Source organism: Oryctolagus cuniculus, chromosome 4, assembly GCF_964237555.1.
Source record: "Oryctolagus cuniculus chromosome 4, mOryCun1.1, whole genome shotgun sequence".
In the NCBI taxonomy this organism is placed as follows: Eukaryota; Metazoa; Chordata; class Mammalia; order Lagomorpha; family Leporidae; genus Oryctolagus; species Oryctolagus cuniculus.
Genome location: NC_091435.1, coordinates 120,364,631 through 120,389,612, shown reverse-complemented (window position 1 = coordinate 120,389,612; position 24,982 = coordinate 120,364,631). Strand labels below are relative to the sequence as shown.

Here is a 24,982-nt window from a genome sequence, read left to right as displayed (position 1 = left end):
GAACATCTGCCAAAACAGTTGTAAGAATGTAAAGCAGGGGCCTGTGCTACAGCATAGGCTTAAAGCCGCCACATGCAATGCTGACATCCCATTTGGGTACCAGTTTGGTCCCAGCTGCTCAATTTCTTATCCAGCTCTCTCTCTCTCTGCTATGGCCTAGGAAAGCAATAGAACATGGCCCTCAAGTCCTTGGGACCCTGCACCTGCATGGAGACCTAGAAGAAGTTCCTGGTTCGGAACAGCTCAGCTCTGGGTGTTGCGGCCATATGGGGAGTGAACCAGCAGATGGAAGACCTCTCTCACTCTGCCTCTGCCTCTCTGTAACTCTTCCTTTCAAAAAAGAAATAAATCTCTAAAAACAATAATGTAAAGCAAGAGAGACATCCAGATGCCAAAGGGGAAGAAAAGGGTCTAACTACATGAAAATGTAAAACTTACGTTACAAGCAGAAGCTATGGCCCAGCAGATTAAGCCACCACTTGCAACACTGGCATCCAACACTGGAGCTCCAGTTCCAAGTCTTGGCTACTCAGCTTCCAATCCAGCTCCCTAATAATGTACCCCGGAAGACAGTGCAAGATGGCCCAAGCAGTTGGGCCCCTGCTACCCACCCTGCCACAAAATGGAGTTTGGGGCTCCTGGCTTTGGTGTGGCCCAACCCCAGCCATCTCAGCCATTCAGGGAGTAAACAAGTGGTTCTCTCTCCTTCTCTCTCTCTCCCTTTAAATAAATATTAAATCAATCTTTAAATAAATTAAATTAAAAACCTGTGTTACACAAATTCCATAAACAAGGCCAAAAGATACACAAAAGAAACCAAATAGAGCAAAAGGCATGAGAGGTTCTATATACAATGTTGGGAGATAGGTAGGGAGAAAAGGGAACTATATATTTTTTCTTTACATATATCTGCATCACCAAATTTCTTAGGATCAGCATAAGTAAAAAAATCAAGTGTTAAAAGAAGATGGAATCTAAGAGTAAAATATCTTCCTTAAATCACACATTATATCAATTCAGAAACCTAGCAAAAACACCATAGCTTCACAGCTGAAACTAAAATCTTACCAAACTTTTTTTTATTTCACTTATTTATTTATTTTTGACAATAACAAATTTTTTGACAATAAGGACAGGAAATAATTCAATTACAACACTATATCTATAACATGCAAAATGCTAGATGAGGTATGATCTCTAAAAGTCTTACTTTATTCAACATATTTTATTTTTGGCCTCCAATTTACCAGAAGGATTTCTACATAAGCTAAGACATTAAAGTAACTGTCACTTCCTCCATCAGGACAGCTGCTTACCTTAGTAGAACTGTGTACCTAGAGAAGGCATTTCAGTTTGTCACTTACAGTGGATGTTTTGTTTTGCTTACATATGAATTTCTCTATTGACAGATCATTCCTGGTTGACCTACTTGTTTTGTTATTGCTACTGTATAATACTTCTTTTACTTCCTTTTTTTCTCATCAATGCTTTATAGGTTTATTTGAATAATCAAAATTTTTCCAAGGAAACAAAAAGAAACAATGTGTTAAAATTATCCAGGGACAATGTAGCTTTTTTAAAGATTTTAAAATATAACAGATTAAGTAGCAACTAAAAGATTTACACCTTTTTTACAGATTATAGAAAGGTTTTAGAAGTCAGCATAAATAGGTAATGATGTGGCACTAGAATACTTAAAACTCAAAATACAACTTAAACAAAAGGATCACCAGACCATTAATGAAAAAAGGCCTAAAATTCTGGCACCCAAACAATGTTAGATAAAACCTAGAAAGAAAGAAGCTTACAGGGCCGGTGCCATGGCTCACTTGGTTAATCTTCCACCTGTGGCGCCGGCATCACATATGGGCGCCGGATTCTGTCCCGGTTGCTCCTCTTCCAGTCCAACTCTCTGCTGCGGCCTGGGAGGACAGTGGAGGATGACCCAAGTGCTTGGGCCCCTGCACCTGCGTGGGAGACCAGGAAGAAGCACCTGGGTCCTGGCTTTGGATCGGCACAGCGCCGGCCATAGCAACCATTTGGGGGGTGAACCAATAGAAGGAAGACCTTTCTCTCTCTCTCTCACTGTCTATATCTCTACCTGTCAAATAAAAAATAAAAAAAGAAAAAGAAGCTTAGGAAAAGAGAAAACACATACACCCTAAAGCAAAACAAAATTAGCTTATCCATAAACAAATTGCTGTAAGTATACATTAAACGTGTATGACATTACAATGAACTACCAGGGCAGCTAAAATTATGGGGGAAATGAGGAGACTACCAGGTCAATAAAGTCCAAAAAGACTGTTGTTATTCTTCAGTTTGGAAAGGTAAAAATAGAAGACATGGTCAAAATTCTAAGACTGTACCACATAAACTCCCGAGAGCACATTTAAAAAGACAATAAAAATTATTTAGGAGAAATAAAAGGAATTACATCTTCACTTAAATAAGCAGACAAGATCATGTGAATAAAAGCATACAAATACAAAAGTTTGAATAAATTTTTTAAAAAGATTTTATTTATTTGACAGGTAGAGTTACAGACAGTGAGAGAGAGACAGAGAGAAAGGTCTTCCTTCCGTTGGTTCAATCTCTAAATGGCTGCTATGGCCAGCACTGCACCAATCCGAAACCAGGAACCAGGTGCTTCTTCCTGGTCTCCCATGCAGGTGCAGGGACCCAAGCACCTGGGCCATCCTCCACTGCTTTCCCAGGCCACAGCAGAGAGCTGGACTGGAAGAGGAGTAATCAGGACTAGAACCCGCACCCATATGCGATGCCAGCGCCGCAGGCAGAGGATTAACCTAGTGTGCCATGGCGCTGGCCCCTTGAATAAATGTTTAAATCAGTGCTTCCCTATTTCTGTTGAAGTACCAGATTTTTTTTTTAATTTCAAATTCACTGCAGATTGACATTTCATTAGATAAAATAAAAATTATTTGAGGCCGGTGCCACGGCTCACTAGGCTAATCCTCCGCCTTGCGGCGCCGGCACACTGGGTTCTAGTCCCGGTCGGGGCGCCGGATTCTGTCCCGGTTGCCCCTCTTCCAGGCCAGCCCTCTGCTGTGGCCCGGGAGTGCAGTGGAGGATGGCCCAAGTCCTTGGGCCCTGCACCCCATGGGAGACCAGGATAAGTACCTGGCTCCTGCCATTGGATCAGCACAGTGCACCAGCCGCAGCGCGCCGGCCGTGGTGGCCATTGGAGGGTGAACCAACGGCAAAAAGGAAGACCTTTCTCTCTGTCTCTCTCTCTCTCACTGTCTACTCTGCCTGTTAAAAAAAAAAAAATTATTTGAACAATGATTTTATATTTGAGGCTGTAACAAAATCAAATTGCTACAGAAATTTCATACTTCTTATTTTCAATTTCTAAACTTACCCCTTCACCGACATGTAATAAGGTTCATTAATGACATTTTGGATGGAACTGTTTTTGTTGTTGTTCTTATAGGAGAGAAACACACACACACACACAAAACACACACGTACAGAGGAAGAGAGAGAAAGAGAGAGAGAGAGATCTTCCATATGCTGATTCACTCCTCAAATGGCCCCAACAAACGCGTTTGGCCAGGCCAAAGCCAGGAACCAGGAGACTCTTCTTCCTGGTCTCCCACGTGGGTGCAGGGGCCCAAGCACTTGAGTCATCCTCTGCTGCTTTCCCAGGTGTATTAGCAGGGAGCTGGAATGGAAGTAGAATAGCCAGGACCTGAGCCAGCACCTATACGGTATGCTTGAACTACAGGCCATGGCTTAACCCACTGCACCACAGTGCCAGCCCTGTGTGAAACTGTTTTAAATGACCAAGAATGATGATAATAGGGCCAATATATGTCTTTGGCATGTAATTGGGGACATACTGACAAAATATAGGGTCATACATTTAACAAAATATTAAAAATTGCCACCTTCTCAAATGAAATAGTAAAGTTCTGACTGCTCAGATTTCAATAGTTTGTCCTCCAATTTATCAGGAGTATGATGAAATAGAGAACTCAATTGACATATTCTAGATCACATTAGCAAAGAACTTACTTGTTTTTTTTTAAAAAAGCTTCTCCTTTAAGATCCTACTAGACTAAATGAAAACTACTCTTTAAGTACTTAAGTATAATACTTAAGTAGAGTAAGAAAAATGTCAATAAGAATTTGAAAGTAAGATTTAGGGCAAATAGTTTGCTTTGGAAAATTACCTATAACATATGACTTCAAATATTTCAAAAAACGATTTAGCTAAACTACAATTAAAGGAGTGAAAAACTCTATTCTCCAACTAGAATGCAAAATAGAAGAAAACTTTTAACAATACTATAAAATGATCACAATAAAGTGGTAAGTTTTGAAAGGATATGCTTTGGTTCTTTTAAAAGAGATATCTTCAGTCTCATGTCTCCACTTTCAGCAAAAAATTTAAATGCCACTTAATTGTATTCACTGTAAAAATAAAAGGGGAAAATATATAAAGTTAGCATTAAAAACAAACATGTCAACACACAAAAAAAGCTACCAAAACAGCTTTTCACCCCAAGGAATACTGTAACCCCTTTCATTTTTCTGGTATTACATGGGAAAAGGAAGAAAACTGATAGGTGCACCAATCCTGTCAAAGGGCAATGGGCAGTCTTGGGTTGAACCCTCTGCAAGTTTCCTGAGTTGGTCCTACAAGTCCAGGGCACCATTAAGTAAATCTGATCAGATAAAGAACTGTCAAAGGCAATCCTGAGCCACACCAAAAGATTCTGCAAACTGGGAACTCTTCATAAATCAATTTTAGCCCTGTGTAATGGCTATAAATTGAATTTCCAGTCTGAACAAAAAATAAACTACATTTTTAGAAATTTAATTTTAGGATTCCTATGGGAATAATATATCATCAATCTGGTAGCCCAATCTGGGGTCTGTTGTTGCAAGGTGGTCCAGGGTAGGGGGAAGGACCAGCAGACACTATCCAACAGTTATGGTTAACACAATGGCAATATGAAAAAATAATTATTTAAAGAAAGAGGTAACATTTTGATTATAAAATTCACATAAAAGTCACAGTAACTATTAAATAAAAACTTCAAAAAAAGAGGAGTAACACTTTCTAAATAACCATCTCATTGAAAGAAACAAATCAAGAAAATTCTAAACTGTCAGACTCCAATTTACATGTACAGACTTACTTTCTCAATAATTTAACCTAAAATAATTCATGGGCCAGTGTTGTGATGTGGGGGTAAGGGTGCCACCTGCAATGCCCTCATCCCATTGGGTGCTAGTTCATGTCCTGGCTGCTCCACATCCCTGTTAGGGGTCTATGAAAAGAAGTAGAAGATGGTCCAAGTTCTTGGGCCCCAGCCACACCATGGGAGACCTGAAAGAAGCTCCTGGCTCCTGGCTTCAGCCTGGCCCAGTGGTGGCCGTTGCAGCCATCTGGTGAGTGAATCAGTGGATGGAAGATCTCTCTCTCTCTGTCTCTCTCTCTCTTCCTCTCAATCTCTCCCACTCTTTCTGTAACTTTGACTTTCAAATAAATAAATAAATCTTTTTTATAAAAGTGTAAATAAAGGGAAAAAATTCTCTTTACCCAGTCAAAAGTTACTGCTAACCATATCAAAGGAGATGCTGACTATATTTAGTAGACCTCCTTTAGATAATTTCTTATTCCCTTGAGTCCTGGAAGACTTTTAGTTCCCATAAGGTACTGAATACTGGCACTGTATTTCAAAACATTCCTTTCACTTCTCTTTCTTCCAGTTGTCACAGGGTGATTTCTGTTGAACATCAAAGGTATGAAACTGTGTAGCACAGTCAGAGCTAGAATACAATCTCCCCCAGGCAAACTTCACAGGTTCACTTTTTGTTCCTTAGTAGTTCAACATCTTCTTCAAAACTCCTTCCTCCCTCCTAGCAGGACTCTTCCAATCAGTGAAAGTAAAAAGAATAACATTTTAAAAAATTCTGTTTTTTCACAATAGCTCAAATTTACTTAGCTAGTAAAGAGTTTAATAAAATAAAAACAGATAGGGGCCAGCACCGTGGCTCACTTGGTTAATCCTCTGCCTGGGGCACCGGCATCACATATGGGCACCGGGTTCTAGTCCCAGTTGCTCCTCTTCCCATCCTACTCTCTACTGTGGCCCGGGAGGACAGCGGAGGATGGCCCAAGTGCTTGGGCCCCCTCACCCACGTGGGAGACCAGGAAGAAGCACCTGGCTCCTGGCTTTGGATCAGCGCAGCGCCAGCCATAGCAGCCATTTGGGGGGTGAACCAATGGAAGGAAGACCTTTCTCTCTGTCCCTCTCTATCTCACTGTCTAACTCTGTCAAATAAAAAATTAAAAAAATAAAAGCAGATAAATTCTTGCTTCTGGAAGTGACAAAGAACACAACAGATACAAAAATATACATAAAAGCTGGATATACTATTGATATAAAAATTTTTAAAACAGTATGGTTTTTATAAGAAAGGGACTACTGCCCAACAGAGAAAAGCCCAGGACTGGACAGCTTCACTGTTGAATTCTACCAGACATTTAAAGAAGAACTAACTCCAATTCTTCTCAAGCTATTCAAAACAATGGAAAGTGAGAGAGTCTTCCCAAACTTCATATATGAAGCCTACGTCATCTTAATTCCTAAACCTGAAAAAGATGCAACAGAGAAAGAGAATTATAGACCAATATCCCTGATGAACATAGACACAAAAATACTCAACAAAATATTAGCTATTCAAATCCAACAACACAGCAGAAAAATCATTCACCAGACCAAGTAGGATTTATCCTGGGTATGCGAGGATAGTTCAACATTTGCAAATCAATTAGTATGATACATCAGATAAACAAAATGAAGAACAAAAACCATAGGATTATCTCAATAGATGCAGAGAAAGCATCTATGACAATGCAGCATCCTTTCATGATGAAAACCTTAAACAAATTGGTTATAGAAGGAACATTCCTCAACACAATCAAGGTAATTTATGACAAACCCATGGCCAGTGTCCTCTTGAATGGGGAAAAGTTGGAAGCATTCCCTCTAGGATCCAGAATCAAACAAAGATGCCCACTCTTACCACTGCTACTCAATATAGTTTTGGGAAGTTTTAGCCAAAGCCATTAGGCAAGAAAAAGAAATCAAAGGGACACAAATTAGAAATGACAAAATCAAACTATCCTTATTTGCAGATGACATGTTTCTATATATAGGGGATCCAAAAGACTCCACAGTGAGACTACTGGAACTCATAAAAGAATTTGATAAACTGGCAAAATATAAAATCAACATAGAAAAATCAATAGCTTTTGTATACAGAGAGAATGTCATGGCTGAGAAAGAACTTTTAAGATCAGTCCCATTCACAATAGCTTCAAAAAGAATTAAATACCTTGGGATAAGTTTAACCAAGGATGTCAAAGATCTCTATGATGAAAATTACAAAACATTAAAGAAAGAAATAGAAGAAGACATTTAAAAATGGAAAAATCTTCCATGTTAATAGATTGGAAGAATCAACATCATCAAATCATTCACACTACAAAAGCAATTTACAGATTCAGTGGGATCCCAATCAAAATACCAAGGACTTTCTTCTCAGATATAGAAAAAATGATGCTGAAATTCATATGGAAACACAAGACATCCCAAATAGCTAAAGCAATCTTATACAACAAAAATAATGCTGGAGGCATCACAATACCTGATTTCAAGACATACTACAGGGCAATTATAATCAAAACAGCCTGGTACTGGTACAAAAACAGACTTGCAGATCAAGGGAACAGAATAGAAACTCCAGAAATCAATCCATGCATCTACAACGAACTCACATTTGTCAAAGGAGCTAAAATCAATACCTGGATCAAGGACAGTCTCTTTAACAAGTGATGCTAGGGAAAATGGATTTACACATGCAGAAGTATGAAACTATCCTCCTACCTTACACCTTACACAAAAATCCATTCAAAATTGATCGAAGACCTAAATTTATGACCCAATACCATCAAATTATTAGAGAACATTGGGGAAACCCCACAAGACATTGACAGACAAAGAGTTCTTGGAAAAGGCCCCAGAAACAAAGGCAATCAAAGCCAATTACATCAAGCTGAGAAGTTTCTGCACTGCAAAATAAGCACTCAGCAAAGTGAAGAGACGACAGACAGAATAGGAGAAAATATTTGCAAACTATGTAACTGATAAAGGGTTAATATCAAGAATCTATAAAGAGCTCAAGAAATTCAACAACCACAAAACAATCCAGTCAAGAAATGGGCAAATGGAGCTGGTTCTGTGGCATAGTGGGTAAAGCCACTGCCTGCAGTGCCGGCATCCCATATGGGCACGGGTTCGAGTCTCGATCTGGCTCTCTGCTGTGGCCTGGGAAAGCAGTAGAAGATGGCTCAGGTTCTTGGGCCCCTGTACCCACACGGGGCACCTAGAGGAGGCTCCAGGCTCCTAGCTCCTGGCTCCTGGCTTCGGATCGGCACAGCTCCGGCCACTGCAGCCACTTGGGGAGTGAACCAGCAGATGGAAGACCTGTCTCTCTCTCTCTCTCTCTGTCTCTCCTCTTCTATGTAACTTATAGGTAAATAAATAAATGGGCAAAGGATTTGAACAGGCATTTTTTTTTAAGATTTTATTTATTTATTTGACAGGTAGAATTACAGACAGTGAGAGAGAGAGAGAGAGAGAGAGAGAGAGAGAGAGAGAAAGGTCTTCCTTCTGTTGGTTCACTCCCCAAATGGCCATAATGGCCAGAGCTGCACCCTTCCAAAGCCAAGAGCTAGGTGCTTCTTCCTGGTCTCCCATGTGGGTGTAGGGGCCCAAGCTCTTGGGCCATCTTCTACTGCTTTCCCAGGTCACAGCAGAGAGCTGGATTGGAAGAGGAGCAACTGGGACTAGAATCTGGTGCCCATATGGGATGCCAGCACCGCAGGCGGAGGATTAACCTAGTGTGCCACGGCACCAGCACTGAACAGACATTTTTTCAAAAGAGGAAATTCAAATGGCCAAAAGACACTTGAAAATGTCAGGATCACTAGCCATCAGGGAAATGCAAATCAAAAGCATGATGATGAGGTTTCACTTCACTCACTTAGAATGGCTCTCATATAGAAATGAACAAACAACAAATGCTGGCAAGGATGTGAGGAAAAAAGTACCCTGGACCACTGTTGATGGGAATGTAAACTGGTGCAGCCACTGTGGAAGGCAGTATGGAGATTCCTCAAACATCTGTATTAAGCTTACCATGTGATCCAGCCGTCCCATTCCTGGGAACTCACCCAACCCAAAAGAAATCACCATATGAAAGAGTTATCTGTACCCCCATGTTCATTGTGGCAAAATTTACAGTTAAAATATGGAATCAACTCAGATGTCCATCAGCTGTTGACTGGATAAAGAAATTATGGTTTATATACACTATATATAGCTATTAAAAAAGAAATAAAAGAAATCCTGTCGTTTGCAATAAGATGGATGCAACTGGAAACCATTATATTTAGTGAGATAAGCAGTCCCAGAAAGACAGAAAACATGTCTTCCTTGATCAAGATAACTAATACAGTACCTGAAATATAATGTGTTGGAGTGAAAGAGACATTTTGAGATTCAATGATTTTTTTTATAGCCCTTGTGTCTTCTGTTGAGGAACAGTTTTTTTTTTTTTTTCCTGTTCATACTATTTGTTGAACTCTTTTACTTTGAGTAGGGGTAACTATATGATCCTTAACTATACTGAAAATATATCTTGGTAAAAATTAAGAGTGAAAATGTGATGGGGGGGGGGAATGTTACTATATTCCTAAATCTGTATATATGAAATATATGAAGCTTTAAAATTAATCAAAAAAGGGACAATCAACTGTTCAGAAATATACTGCAGAGGAATTTTGAAAAGAAGGTAGCATCCTGACACTGGGAAGAGTCTCTTGCTCAGAGAACCTTATGCATTCCATTTAGCCAAGATTATCTGAATGAATAACACGTTCATTCTGGTATGAGACTGAACAGAGGACTAAGGCAAAAGTAACATTAGAGCATAGTCAATTCAGACAAGTTCAGAACTGCTTAAATGCTGCACTGAGAGATTTTCAATCTGCTCAAAGGCATTGGCCACTGAGGATCTGATCAACAAGTGGTATTGGAGTGGGAGGAATAAGAGTAAGATAATGCAAAGAAAATGTCCAGGGTACAGATAACTTCACAACTTTACACAGGAAACACAATTGTGCTCTTGCTATTTAAAGTCATTTATAGGAGGCCAGCACTGTGGCGTAACAAGGAAAGCTGCTGCCTGCGGTGCCAGCATCCCATATGGGCTCCGGATCGAGACCCGGCTGCTCCACTTCCAATCCAGCTCTCTGCTATGGCTTGGGAAAGCAGTAAAAGATGGCCCAAGTCCTTGGTCCTCTGCACCCACATGGGAGATATGGAAGAAGCTCCTGACTCCTGGCTTCAGATCAGCTCAGCTCTGGCCATTGTGGCTATCTGGGGAGTGAACCAGCAGATGGAGGACTCTCTCTCTCTCTCTCTCTCTCTCTCTCTCTGTAACTCTGCCTCTCTGTAACTCTGCCTTTCAAATAAAAAATAAATAAATAAATAAATCTTTTATAAAAAGTCATTTATAAATTATACCTGGGTGCTGGTATCCAATATTGGAGCTAGTTCAAGACCCGCTGCTCCACTTTTGATCCAACTCCCTGCTATGGCCTGGAAAAGCAGCAGAAGATAGCCCAAGTGCTTGGGCCCCTGCCCTTTTGTGGGAGACCCAGAAGAAGCTCCTGTCTCCTAGTTTCGGATCAGCCCAGCTCCCGCCATCGCAGCCATTTGGGGAGTGAACCAGCAGATGGAAGACCTCTCTCTACCTCTGCCTCTGCCTCTCTGTAACTCTGCCTTTCAAACAAATAAATAAATAAATCTTTTAAAACAAAACTGGCTCTGGTCCAGCTGACACCAATATTTATGAGGTTTGGGAAGAACAAAATGTTGTTACTTGTCAGCACCTCCATGATAAAAGCTACCATCACCTCCTGCCTCATTTATTGCAGTAGCCTCTGAACTGATGTTCTGCTCCTATACTTACCCCTCCAAGCTCTTCTAAAAACAACAGCAATAATTCCTTTTAAGCTAAATCAGAGCACAAAGGCCAGTATAGCTAAAACAGAATGAGTGCGGCCAGTGCTGTGGCCCAGTAGGTTAATCCTCCACCTGGGGCACCAGCATCCCATATGGACAACAGTTCTAGTCCCAGCTGCTCCTCTTCAGAACCAGCTTTCTGCTGTGGCCTGGGAAAGCAGTGGAAGATGGCCCAAGTCCTTGGGCCCCTGTACCCGCGTGGGAGACCTTGAAGAAGCTCCTGGCTCCTGGCTTCAGATCATGTCAGCTCCAGCAACTGCAGCCATTTGGGGAGTGAAACAGCAGATGGAAGATCTTTCTCTCTGTCTCTCCCTCTCACTATCTGTAACTCTACTTCTCAAGTAAATAAATAAAATCTTTAAAAAAAAAAAAAAAAACAGAGTAAAGACACAAGCAGGAAATTAGGGAAGGAGTGAGGGGCACAGATCATATACAGCTTTGGAAAGTCACAATAAAAGCTTTGGTTTTTCTTCTGAATGAACCCAGAAACCAGTGCTGGGGGCCGGCATACTGGCACTACAGGTTAAGCTGCAGTCTACAACACTGGTATTAACATGAGTGCCACTTTGAGTCCGGGCTGCTCCACTTCAGATCCAGTCCCCTGCTAATGTGCATGGGAAGGCAAAGCCTGGCCCAGCAGCAGCAATTACAGCCATTTGGGGAGTGAACCAGTGCATGGAAGATCGGAAGATCTCTCAGTCTCTCCCTCTCTCTAATTTTGCTTTCAAATAAATAAATCTTTAAAAAATAAGCCAGTGGAGGAGTTAGGAGCAAAATAGTGATACCATACGACATATTTTAAAATGGTCATATACATGCTATGCAAATAAACAGTTGGGAGGGAAGATGAAGAAGAATGGAAGCAGAGAAGCCAGTTACAATTTCTGTAATCGAGAAAAGAGATGAAAGTGGCTTGGATGAAGAAGGACAAGGCAGCAGTAGAATACATGGTACAAAGTGCTGGGCCGGCGCCGCGGCTCAATAGGCTAATCCTCCACCTAGCGGTGCCGGCGCACCGGGTTCTAGTCCCAGTCGGGGCACCGGATTCTTTCCCAGTTGCCCCTCTTCCAGGCCAGCTCTCTGCTGTGGCCTGGGAGTGCAGTGGAGGATGGCCCAAGTCCTTGGGCCCTGCACCCCATGGGAGACCAGGAGAAGTACCTGGCTCCTGCCTTCGGATCAGCGCGGTACGCTGGCCGCAGCACGCCAGCCGTGGCGGCCATTGGAGGGTGAACCAATGGCAAAAGGAAGACCTTTCTCTCTGTCTCTCTCTCTCACTATCCACTCTGCCTGTCAAAACAAAACAAAACAAAAACAAAGTACTCATACTCCGAATACGTTTTGAGAGAAGATTCCATCAGAATTTGTTGATGAATTGGATTTAATCAAATGAATCATAAAAAAATGACTCAAACATTTCAACAGTTAGAATGGAGTTGCCATTTACTGAAAAGAGAAGAGTGAGGAGGGCCGGCACCGCGGCTCACTAGGCTAATCCTCCGCCTAACGGCGCCGGCACACCGGGTTCTAGTCCCAGTCGGGGCGCCGGATTCTGTCCTGGTTGCCCCTCTTCCAGGCCAGCCCTCTGCTCTGGCCAGGGAGTGCAGTGGAGGATGGCCCAAGTGCTTGGGCCCTGCACCCCATGGGAGACCAGGAAAAGCACCTGGCTCCTGGCTCCTGCCATCGGATCAGCGCAGTGCGCCGGCCGCAGCGCACCAGCCGCTGCGGCCATTGGAGGGTGAACCAACAGCAAAAGGAAGACCTTTCTCTCTGTCTCTCTCTCTCACTGTCCACTCTGCCTGTCAAAAAAAAAAAAAAAAAAAAGAGAGAGAAGAGTGAGGAACATTTACTGAAAAGAGAAGAGTGGAGGCTGTAATATTAAAAATTCCATTTTGGAAATGTTAAGTTTAATATGTCTATAAGACATTCCAAATGGAGAGAGTGAGGAGAAGCTGGATATACAAGTCTGAAGTCCAGATATAGGTTAGAGTTGGAGATACCAATTTGACATCACTTTGAGGGTTGAAAGCACTAAGATTATAGTCAAAGCCATGGGATACAATAAAACTACCAAGAAAACTTGAAAAGGTAGTAGATTCAGTGGTCTGGAAGTCCTCCTGAAGAATTGTCAGCATTAAGATTCTAGAGGGGCCAGCGCTGTGGTGTAGAGGGTTAAGCCACTGCCTGCAGTGTTGGCATCCCATATGAGTGCCAGTTCAAGTCTCAGTTGCTCCTCTTCCAATCCAGCTCTCTGTTATAGCCCGGGAAAGCAGTAGAAGATGGCCCAAGTGTTTGGGCCCCGGCACCCCTGTGAAAGACCCAGAAGAAACTCCTGGTTCCTGGCTTCTGGCTTTGGATCTGTGCAGCTCTGGCCATTGAGACCATCTGGGGAATAAACTAACAGATAGAAGACCTCTGTCTCTGCCTCTGCCTCTCAAATAAAGAAGAAGAAAGAAAGAAAGAAAGAAAGAAAGAAAGAAAGAAAGAAAGAAAGAAAGAAAGAAAGAAAGAAAGAAGGAAAGAAGGAAAGAAGGAAAGAAGGAAAGAAGGAAAGAAGGAAAGAAGGAAAGAAGGAAAGAAGGAAAGAAGGAAAGAAGGAAAGAAGGAAAGAAGGAAAGAAGGAAAGAAGGAAAGAAGGAAAGAAGGAAAGAAGGAAAGAGTCAGATTTGACTGTAAAGGTAAAGGAATCATTCATACTTAAAGTTGAGGACATTAATTTGGCTACTAATACACTGTAAATTCCAAAAGGATTTAGATGCCACAGAGCTAAGAATCTGAAACAGATGGTGGGAAATGGAAGACACAGCTGGCTGACATCCAGGATCCATTCACATCCACTGCTGTGGTAGAAAAACCTAAAGCTTCTCTGGCTACATAGAAAGAAGACTGGGTTTCTCAGCTGCCCTGAAAGTCAGGGCTGATCTCAATCTGAAACCCACAGGCAGATATTACAATGTCATCAACCTAGTGGGTATACAATCCCAACAAAAATGGATACCTATTGTGGCAATGTAAAAAGTGAGTTACTTAAAGAACCCATTTTATTATTTCTTATAAAAGTTATATAAAATCACAGCATAATTTGTAAATAAAAACTTGGAAGAGTTAGCACTCCCCTGTTGTACCAGCAAGACCACGTATAACAGAGAAACAAGAAACAAGGAGCCAAGATTCTTGAGCTAATTGAGTCAGATCAGGCCTGCATTGCCTATTCAGACTTTTAAGTTACATAAAATGAAGTTTTTTTTTTTTATATTTAAGCTACTGTCATCAACAGCTAACCTTTTTTTAAAAATTTTTATTTATTTATTTAAAAGGCAGAGTTACAGAGAGGCAAAGGCAGAGAGAGAGAGTGAGAGAGCAAGAGAGTCTTCCATCTGCTGGTTCACTCCCCAGCTGGCAGCAACAGCCAGACCAGAGCCTATACAAAGCCAGGAGCTTCTTCCATTTCTCCCATGCAAATGCAGGGGCCCAAGGACTTGGGCCATCTTCTACTGCTTTCCCAGGCCACAGCAGAGAGCTGGATCGGAAGTGGAGCAGCCGGGACTCAACTGGCGCCCATATGGGATGTCGGCACTCAGATGGCTTCTTTACCAGCAATGCTGTAGTGCTGGTCCATTATAGCTAATCCTAAAAAGGAACTAACACAAGGAGTTAAGAGTCTTTAATGCAGAAGCTGGGGTAAACAGGGACATAAGGGATGATGGAATAGTGACAAAGATTTAGAGAAGGTAGCCATCTTAGTATGTTTTCTGTTGCTTTAACAAAATACCTAAGGCTGGGTACTTTATAAAGAAGAGGTCTCCAGGTCACAATTCCTAGATTTAAGAGCATGGCACTGCATCTGCTTGATTCTAGCTACATTACTACATGAAGGATGGCATCATGGTGGGAGTGTGTGTCAGAGGGAGAGATCACACAGTGAAGCAGAAAACCAGAGTTTCAGCGGCTGGTCTAGCTTTTTCTGTCACAGTTTACTCTTGCAGGAACCAGAGTTCCTTAATAACTACGTTAATCCCTTATGAGAGAATTATCCCCAATGACTTAATCATCTTCTACTAGGCCCTACCTCTTAAAGTTTCCAGCACAACACTGCCATACTGGGGACCAAGCTTCCAGAAATTGATACTTTGGAGGATATATTCAAACCATAATGGTGACTATCAACTCAAACTGTATTCTTCTTCTTGGAACTGACCTTTTAGGCAATATGTAGTGTTAATGTAAAGTTTCTTTTTTTTTTCTTTTTAAAGATGTATTTATTTATTTGAAAGGCAGAGTTGCAGAGGCAGAGGCAGAGAGAGGTCTTCCATCCTCTGGTTCACTCCCCAAATGGACACAATGGCCAGAGCTTAGCAGATCCAAAGCCAGGAGCTTCTTCTAGGTCTCTCAAGGACTTGGGCCATCTTCCACTGCTTTCCAAGGCCATAGCAGAGCTGGATCAGAAGAGGAGCAGCTAGGACTCGAGCCAGGACCCATATGGGATGCTGACAGTGCAGGCAGTGGCTTTACCCGCTATGCCACAGTGCCAACCCCAGTGTAAAGTTTCCCAAGGGAAAAGTGAGGCAGTCTTCTTGCTAAGAGCACAAAGAACTCCGTGGAATTTCTTTTTAATCCTGCTTTAATAGGCAGTTTAGGGAGGGGAAGAAATTGTAGGGAGTTACTGGGGAATAACTAAGTGTTCATTTCTCCTAATATCCTGAATTTTAAACAGTGGGTTAAGTCCTTGTACTTCTTCTGAATCTATACTCACTGCCTTAATTAACTCAACTAGTTTCATGGTTTAACATAGATTGAAACATATTCACTGCACAGTGACAATTCCTAATTTCATATCTACAGTCCATGTCTTACCACTAAACCCAACTTTTTTCCCCAATCTGGAAAGCAAAAAGACAAGAGATCTCCCATTGGCTGTTTCATTCCCTAAATGTTCACAACTGCTGAGGACAAGCCAAGCCAAAACCAGGAGCCCCAAACCTGTTCTGGGTCTCCCATATAGGTGGCTTACCTATACCATTACTTATACCATTTATACCAAGTACTTATACCATTACCTGAGCTTCCCAGGGTACTCTTTAGCAGTAAACTGGAAATGCAAATAGAGTTGGGACTCAACTCAGGCACTTCAACTAGGATGCTGACATCCCCAGTAGTCACTTATCTGCTACGCCAGACATCTACCCTACCTCAGACTTTTATATTTAACTACTGACAACTCTAATTGAATGCCTAACAGACGACTCAAACTTAGTAAATTCCACATCAGTCCTGTATCTTCCCTCCAAATTTCCCCTCACATAGTGTTACCCAACTGTGTAAATGGCAATTCTATTCCTCCAGATTTATAGGCCAAAAACCTTGGCATCATCACTGATTGTTTTCTCATATTCACCGCCCCCCCCGAAAAAAGTGTGCTGACTCTAACCAAAATATATTACTTTTCACCACACCCACTGTTGTGACCCCAATCCAACACAGTACTGTCTGTTAACCTAGAATCACTTACAATAGCATCAAAATTGGCCTTCTAGCCCCTCTACAACCTATGTTCACCAGAACTGTGAGTGTGACTATTTTTAAATAGACCGTGGCACTTTTCCACTCAAAATTCTCCACTAGTTTCATATGTCATCAGAGGCAAAACAAAGTTCTTACAATGATGGCCAAGGCCAGCTGGACTCCATTATTGACCTGGATTTCCATTATAAGGTTAATTTTATGTGTCAGGTTGACTAGACTATGATGCCCAGTTCTTTGGACAAACAGTAGTCTAAATGTTGCAAAAGTTTTCTTTTTTTTTCAGGTGATCAACATTTACAACCAGTTGAATTTTTTTATTTGAAAACTAGAGTGACAGAATCAGAGAGAGGGAAAAGAGAGAGAGATCTTCCATCTGCTGGTTCACTCCCCAAAATGACTGCAATGGCCAGAGCTGGGCAAGGCCAAAGCCAGGAGCTAGGGACCAGGAGTTTCATTTGGGTATCCCACGTGGGTGCAGGGACTCAATGACTTGGGCCATCTTCCACGGTTTTTCCCAGGCCATTAGCAGAGAGCTAGATCAGAACTGGAGCAGCAGGGACTCGCACTGGCACCCGTATGGGATACCGGTGTTGGCAGCAACATAACCCATTATGCCACAATGCCAGGCCCCAATCAGTTAAATTTAAGTAAAGCATATTATCCTGCTTAATTTAAGTGGGATACTCAGTCAAAGGCCTTATGAGCAAAAAACAAGGCTTCTCAAAGAAAAGGTTCTACCTCCTGGCTGCATTATGAAAATTATACCTTAGCTTCCATCTTTTAGACTCAAGAATCTTACCTGAATTTCCAACCTGCTAGACTGATTGTCCTATGAATTTAGGACAATCCCACAATCTGTGTACCAGCTCCCACAATCACATGAAGCAAATCCCTAACTTCTTGGTAAATAGATCTTTCTCTATCAATAGGGATTATCTATCTATATTACCCTACATATCTACAGGTTGACACAGGGACAGACGAGAGAGATCCCCTATTAGTTCTGTTTCTCTGGAGAACCCTAATATGCTATTATTTCTTTGACCTCATTTCCTGTCTCCCTCTCTCCTTTCACTCAATCTGCTTCAGCCATACTGGCCTCTGTGCTTTTCTTCAAATATATTAAGTATGGACCTGCCTCATGGCCTTTGTACTTTTTGTACTCTCTGTCTGGAAGCCCTTCCCTTAGACAGCTGCATGGAATGCTTTCCTTCTCTCCTTTATATCTTCACTCAAAAGTCATCTTCTCAGGGTGTTGCTGCACAGTGGGCTGTCACTGCTTGGGGTGCCCATTCCCATATTTGAGTGCTGGTTCAAGTCCCAGCTACTCTGCTTCTGATCCAGCTTCCTGTTGATGCATCCTGAGAAGTGGTAGATGACGGCTCAAGTATTTGGGTTCCTGCTACCCATATAAGAGACCCAAATGGATTTCTAGGCTCTTGGCTTCGCCTGTCCAGCCCTCACTGTTGAGGGCATTTGGAGAATGGACCAGCTTGCTCTTGCTTTCTCTCTCTCTCTCTATCTCTCTCTGGTTCTGCCTTTCAAATAAATTAAAATTAAAAAACAAATTTTCTTCTCAGTAAAGCTTTCTATGTATATCATATTTGAGTCCAAATGTCACATTATTTTTTACTGTTGCCCCCTTTTTTTCCTTTTTTTTTTTTTTTTTTTTTTTTTGACAGGCAGAATGGACAGTGAGAGAGAGACAGAGAGACAGAAAGGTCTTCCTTTGCCATTGGTTCACCCTCCAGTGGCCGCCACGGCCGGCGTGCTGTGGCCGGCGCACCGCGCTGATCCGACGGCAGGAGCCAGGAGCCAGGTGCTTTTCCTGGTCTCCCATGGGGTGCAGGGCCCTTGGGCCATCCTCCACTGCACTCCCGGGCCACAGCAGAGAGCTGGCCTGGAAGAGGGGCAACTGGGACAGAATCTGGCGCCCCGACCGGGACTAGAACCTGGTGTGCCGGTGCCGCTAGGTGGAGGATTAGCCTGTTGAGCTGCGGCACCGGCTACTGTTGCCCCTTTTTAAAAGGGAAGCTCTTTGAGGTCAGTCATCTTTGTCTGTTTTGTTCACTTGCATATGGCATGCAACTAAAACCATGCTTGGTACTCAGTAAATATTTGTCCAAAGAATGGAGAAACAATATAGCCAGAAGGCACAGCTTATAAGTGTAGTGATTAAAGGTATGTAAATGTAAAATAGACATACACACACACATGCACACACTATATTTATGTAAACATTTGGGGTGTGTGTGTATAAAGTTGTATAAGTTAAAAGCTTAAAGGAAAGAAATAGAATAGTAGCTATAAAGGCCTTTTTACATTAGGTTAGATCTCATTGTGTTTGGAGCAAAGAGCAAAAGAACCAATGGAACAGGATAGATTGGCAACATCATTAAAACAGAAGATAACTAAGAGAGCATGAATCCCCTTCAGTGTAATTTAACCAAGGGCACTAATGATGGAGTACTTCCATTTTTAAACACTTACAGATTGGGGGCCGGTGCTGTGGCATAGTGGGTAAAGCCGCCACCTGCAGTGCAGGCATCTCTTATGGGCACTGATTCGAGTCCCAGCTGCTCCACTTCCAATCACAGCAGAGAGCTATGGTCTGGGAAAGCAGTGGAAGATGGCCCAAGTCCTTGGGCCCCTGTATCCACATTGAAGACCCGGAAGAAGGTCCTGGCCCCTGCCTTTCGATCTGTGCAACTCTGGCTTCTGTGGCCAATTGGGGAGTGAGCCAGTGGATGGAAGATCTCTCTCTCTCTCTCTCTCTCTCTCTCCCTCTCTGCCTCTCATTCTCTCTCTGTATAACTCTTTCAAATAAATAAATAAATCTTAAAAAAAAAAACTTACAGATTGAAAGTTCACAGAAATACATAGAGATGGTCAACGGACAATAAAAAACATGAAATAATGCCCATCTCCAAGTATAAAGAAATGAAAATTAAATAGATTGCATAATTCTAGTATCATAGTGACCAAATGCAAAACACCCAGAACCTGGTGCTGGCCTACTGAGAAACAGATACTGCCATACATTTTTAAAGGGCAGGTAAATTGGTGCTGCTTTTTCTGTTTAAGAAATTACTTACTTTAAAAGTCCTTTTTTCCCCATTTAAAAAATTATTTCCTTTCTAGCCCTCCTTACAGCTGGGGTACTGGTAAATAACTCAGGCCATGCCAATCTGATCTGTGCCATATTTTGAATGAGAAGCTACTGACTCAAAGGAGGAGGTATTATATAAGGAATCTACCCCAGGAAGAACTTTGTCATAGGAATTTACCATATTTGTATGAATATACACCAAGATAAATATATACATCTGTTCTATCAAAAACTAGGAATTTAAATGTTTGTCATAAATTGTATACTCCTGTGTGGATATATGTGTTGAAAACATAAAACAGAATTAGAACCAAGAAAATAGAATTAAGAATTAAAGTTAGCATTATGCTAATAAGCTAGTCACAAAAGGACAAATACTGTATGCTTCCACTTATATGAAATACTTTGAGAAGTCAACTTATATGAAAAACTATTGAGAAAGGACCAAAAGTAAAGTAGTGGCTCTCAGAGGCTGGAGGAAGGAAAATTTGCTAACTACTATTTAGCAGGTACAGAATTGCAGTTCTGCAAGATGAAAAGAGTTCTCTGGATGCACGGATATGGCAGCACAACAAAGTGAATTACTTAATGCTACCAAACTGTTTTCTTAAAAATAATTATGATGGTTTAAAGAGAGAGAGAATAACCCTATCCTACTCCAATTACTGTACACATTGGTTAAAGTATATGTAAGGTATGGTATTCACATTTTCTTGCAATTTTAGTTATGACTAATAACCATACTTCAATGTTATTCTTACTGGCTATATTTATATTTCTTTTGAAAGATGGCCAAATAAATTCTAACTAATGTGATTCACAAATTTAAACTGTGTAGCTATTTTTAAAATGAGACGATCTGTACATGTTGATATAGAATGGTATCTACAACATGTTAAATGACAAAAATAAACAGAAGTATTACATAATCCAAATCCTTTTGTGTAAATAAAAAGTTACATATAAGTAAGCTGGTAGATACTAAAACATTTTTCTGGAAAAACAGAGAAAACACTGAAGATATTTGTAAAGGTGTGGGCAATAGGATAAGAGAAACTATCAATTCTCATGTTTCTGCACTGTTTCAAAGTTTTAACCCTGTTATAGTATTTATTTATCTATCCATTTATATAACATGATAGTTTCTTTTTTATTTTATTTTTATTTTTATTTTTTGACAGGCAGAGTGGATAGTGAGAGAGAGAGAGACAGAGAGAAAGGTCTTCCTTTACCGTTGGTTCACCCTCCAATGGCCGCTGCGGCTGGTGCACTGCGGCCAGCGCACCATGCTGATCCGAAGCCAGGAGCCAGTTGCTTCTCCTGGTCTCCCATGGGGTACAGGGCCCAAGCACTTGGGCCATCCTCCACTGCACTCCCCGGCCACAGCAGAGAGCTGGCCTGGAAGAGAGGCAACCGGGACAGAATCCGGCGCCCCGACCGGGACTAGAACCCAGTGTGCCGGCGCCGCAAGGCAGAGGATTAGCCTATTGAGCCACGGCGCCAGCAAGATAGTTTCTTTTTAATACATCTTTACATTTAAAAAACTAACAAATATTTTTTATAAGATTACCATTCTCGGGCCGGCGCCGTGGCTCACTTGGTTAATCCTCCGCCTGTGGCGCCAGCATCCCACATGGGCGCCGGGTTCTAGTCCTGGTTGCTCCTCTTCCAGTGTAGCTCTCTGCTGTGGCCCAGGAGGACAGTAGAGGATGGCCCAAGTGCTTGGGCCCCTGCACCCGCATGGGAGATCAGGAGGAAGCACCTGGCTCCTGGCTTCGGATCGGCGTAGCTCCGACTGTAGCGGCCATTTGGGGAGTGAACCAACGGAAGGAAGACCTTTCTCTCTGTCTCTCTCTTTCTCACTGTCTAACTCTATCTGTCAAATAAATTAAAAAAAAAAAAAAAAAAAAGATTACCATTCTCTATCCTTGACTCCTTTCTTATGAAACTCTCAACTAGCTTACCTTCCTGATACTGTAATTTGTTTTCTTATATAAAATGGGGCTAATAATACCTAGTTCACAAGTTGGTTATAAGTAAATGCAATAATGTATATAAAATATCCAGTAGAGTATCTGAAATATACAAAGTACTTAGTAATTACCAGCTCTTTGTAGTGAAAATTATTTTTATCACCTTGCATATAGCTATTCTTTTCCAAAATAAAAAGAATGTGGAACAGCTGTCTCACTCTTTTCCTATGTGGCTTGCGTAGAGCCAAGGTGAGGCCGAGATCAAGCCAATTGGAGCATTCCATTCCCTCTGCACAAAGATTGTTTCACAGGTAGACCAGGACTTTTATTCAAATAAATCATAAGAAAGAGAAACTCCACTTACCCTCTGGTTTTATAACACCTGAGCCTGGAGTTAGTGTAACTATCTCAGTACAAAAAAAGAGCTTCGATGTGCCACAGATCACTACGCATACTGAAAATAATGCCAAAACAGAACGGAAAGCAAAAAAAACCTGATGGGTTTTGTTTGAATTCCAAATCCAGTTATCATCACCAGATGTTTTAGTTGTGGAAGATAATTTTTTTTCTTGAGACAATTCAGATTGGGTTTTCCATTACTTTTATTCTAGAGGGAGTCTACTTTGGCATTAATTATAAAAATGACATTTCCTCAGTATTCTTGATAAGGTGCTATGCTCTCTCTACTCAAAACCTTAAAAATTTAATCTATTTTTAGTGTTGCTACTATCCTATCCTATGTTCTCTCCTGACTTATATTTTCTCACACTTCTGCCTACCAAATCTATCTTTGCATAATTTACTTATGAATGAAAACATTCTCTTCTTTCAAAAGGATACTTGTATTTCAAAAAAACATTCTGCTTCTAAGCTTCCACAGATTTGTAGGTATGTGTGATAAGTTAGGTGACAGCTTCAATAAGATTAATGTGCTAGGAGGCTTAGGCTTATATTTTATGTTTTTTAATCATTCATTTTTCCCTTTATAATTGAGATCTTTGTAAAAAAAAAATCTATTTATTTATTTATTTATTTGAAAGGCAGAGTTCCAGAGAGAAAGGGAGAGACAGAGAAATCTTCCATCCACTGGTTCACTCCCCAAATGGCTGCAATGGCCAAACTGAGCCAGGCCAAAGTCATGAGCCAGGAGCTTCTCCTGGCTCTCCCACATAGGCATAGGGCCCAAGAACTTGGGACATCCTCTGCTGCTTTCCCAGGTGCATTAGCACAGAGCTGGTCAAAGTGAAGCAGCTGAGACTCAAACCAAAACCCATATGGGATGCCAGCATTGCAGCAAGTGGCTTAACTTGCTATACTGCTACACCATAATGCCAGACCCTAAGGGCTTATATTAGCAAGAGATATATTCTTTTCTACCTGCGCCATGTCTATATCAAACTTATTAATCTTGAACAATATCCTCCAAGTGTTTATATATTACTTCTATAAATTCATTTTTATGAATTTTCATGTTAGTTAATATCTAATTCACCTAAATATTTACAATCATAATCTTTTTAAACATTTATTCAAAAGGCTAATCTCAGACTTCCTGAAATGTAACCAATTAGAAGGCAGAAAAAAACACATATTACAAAACTTAACCAGTACTCAATGAATTGCAAATGAGGATTTTAATTCTAATTCCAATTTTTCTCTTTGAACTTATTTCTTCAGGTAAGGTAAAATTCTACCTTTCTAATGTAAAAAAGTGAGCCTTCCTTCCTCACATAGAAACTGCAGATAGGATTGTTAGCAGTTGATTTTATTTTACTAATTTTTATTAATTTGTTTAGAGAGGCAGATAAAGACAAACATAGCTCCCTTCTCCTGGTTCGTTCCCCAGATGCCTGCCATGGCCAGGACTGTGTCAGGCAAAAGCCAGAGGCCAGGAATTCAACCCAAGTCTCCCAGATGGGTGACAAGAACCCAATTACTTGAATCATCACTGCTGTTTTCCAGGGTATGCATTAGCAGGAAGCTGGAGTCGGGAGTGGAGCCGAGTATTAAACCCAGGTACTCCAATATGGAATGTCAAAGGCCCACCCTAGTAGATGATTTTACACCAGGAAGATAAGAGAGTTACATTTTTTGAAACGATCATAATGCAGTCCTTTCCAAGTGACCAGATTCTCTTTATAATTACTCTGAAAAGTATACCAAGTGCCAGCAAAGATCATCCAAAGTCTTTATTGCTTGTGATTCTAATATCTTCTCAAAAATTACATGTACGGGTAGGTGTTTGACCTAGGATTTAAGATACTGGGTAGAATACATGTGTCCTGTATCAGAGTACCGGGGTTTGATTCTCTGACTCTGGCTTCATTCCAGTTTCCTGCTAATTCAGACCTTGGAAAGTTCAAGTAGTTGAGTTTCTGCCACCCACACAGGAGATCTGGACTGAGATCCTGGCCCCAGAGTTCAGCTCATTGAGAAGGTCCTTGCAGGCATTTAGAAAGTAAACTAGAACACAGCAGTGTTCTTTCTCACTTTCTTTCTTTCTATTCCTCTCAAGAAAAAACTACACTTATTCTAGTGTCTTAATTTACAGTATAGATAAATTTCCAGCTTTAATCTATTCTATAGCTGTTTGTTACTAAAGTCTTTTCTTCATCAAACACCCAGGTTTTGTTCTAGTGATCAGTTTCCATTAAATTCAAGGCCATTAGTCAGTCTATTAATTTACTGAAACTACATTACTTTTTCATCAGTTATTAAGACCTTCAATATTGACAGCAATCATCTAAGGTGGTAAAACTATCATTTATCTGTGACTTCTTGTTCTTCCTATCCCCTCATCACTAATTCAAGAATTCACAAACAACAGTACAGATTTCAAGTTTATTTTAACCATTTATTTTAACCATCAAAATCTACAAAGCTATTCGATTATTTTTCCCAAAAAATGAACTCCAGATTTTGTCTGTTCTACTGCATTGTCACTCCTCACCTTCCATATGGAGGACTGTACAGTAACAATCTAACTAAAGTCATGACTGTTCACAGTATCTTTCTCCTTTAACAGGCTCCAATTACTTGTTAATTATTCTTCCTATCTTCACCAACTCATTCTTTGACTCAAAATTTTCCTAATAGCTGTCTCCTCCATGTCATATCTAAAATCCAGGGCTTAACTTTCAAAATCCTTCATAAGCTACCTTTCCAATAACTTGACTATTATTCATCCTTAACACATACCCTAATAAGGTCAATGTCAGAAACAGCAACATCAAATTCTTATGGGATATGTG

The 24,982-nt window shown here is 41.0% G+C and overlaps 1 protein-coding gene across 8 annotated transcripts in view; it reads right to left on the bottom strand.

Annotated features, from left to right (window-relative positions):
• The window catches only part of IFT80 (intraflagellar transport 80), a 138,140-nt gene that overhangs the window by 111,846 nt on the left and 1,312 nt on the right, over positions 1 to 24,982 (bottom strand). For 3 of the 8 annotated variants that reach the window (XM_070072588.1, XM_070072587.1, XM_070072586.1), the window contains exon 2: positions 4,356 to 4,437. The exons of 1 other annotated variant lie outside the window; for it this stretch is intronic. In XM_070072588.1, coding sequence (XP_069928689.1) covers positions 4,356 to 4,391 — 36 coding nt within the window. In that variant the 5' untranslated portion in view covers positions 4,392 to 4,437. Of the gene's footprint in view, positions 1 to 611; positions 657 to 1,316; positions 1,488 to 1,808; positions 2,721 to 4,355; positions 4,438 to 24,982 lie in introns of those variants that run through there. 4 more of the 8 variants (XM_070072589.1, XM_070072590.1, XM_070072591.1 and 1 more) reach the window with 3 other exon arrangements.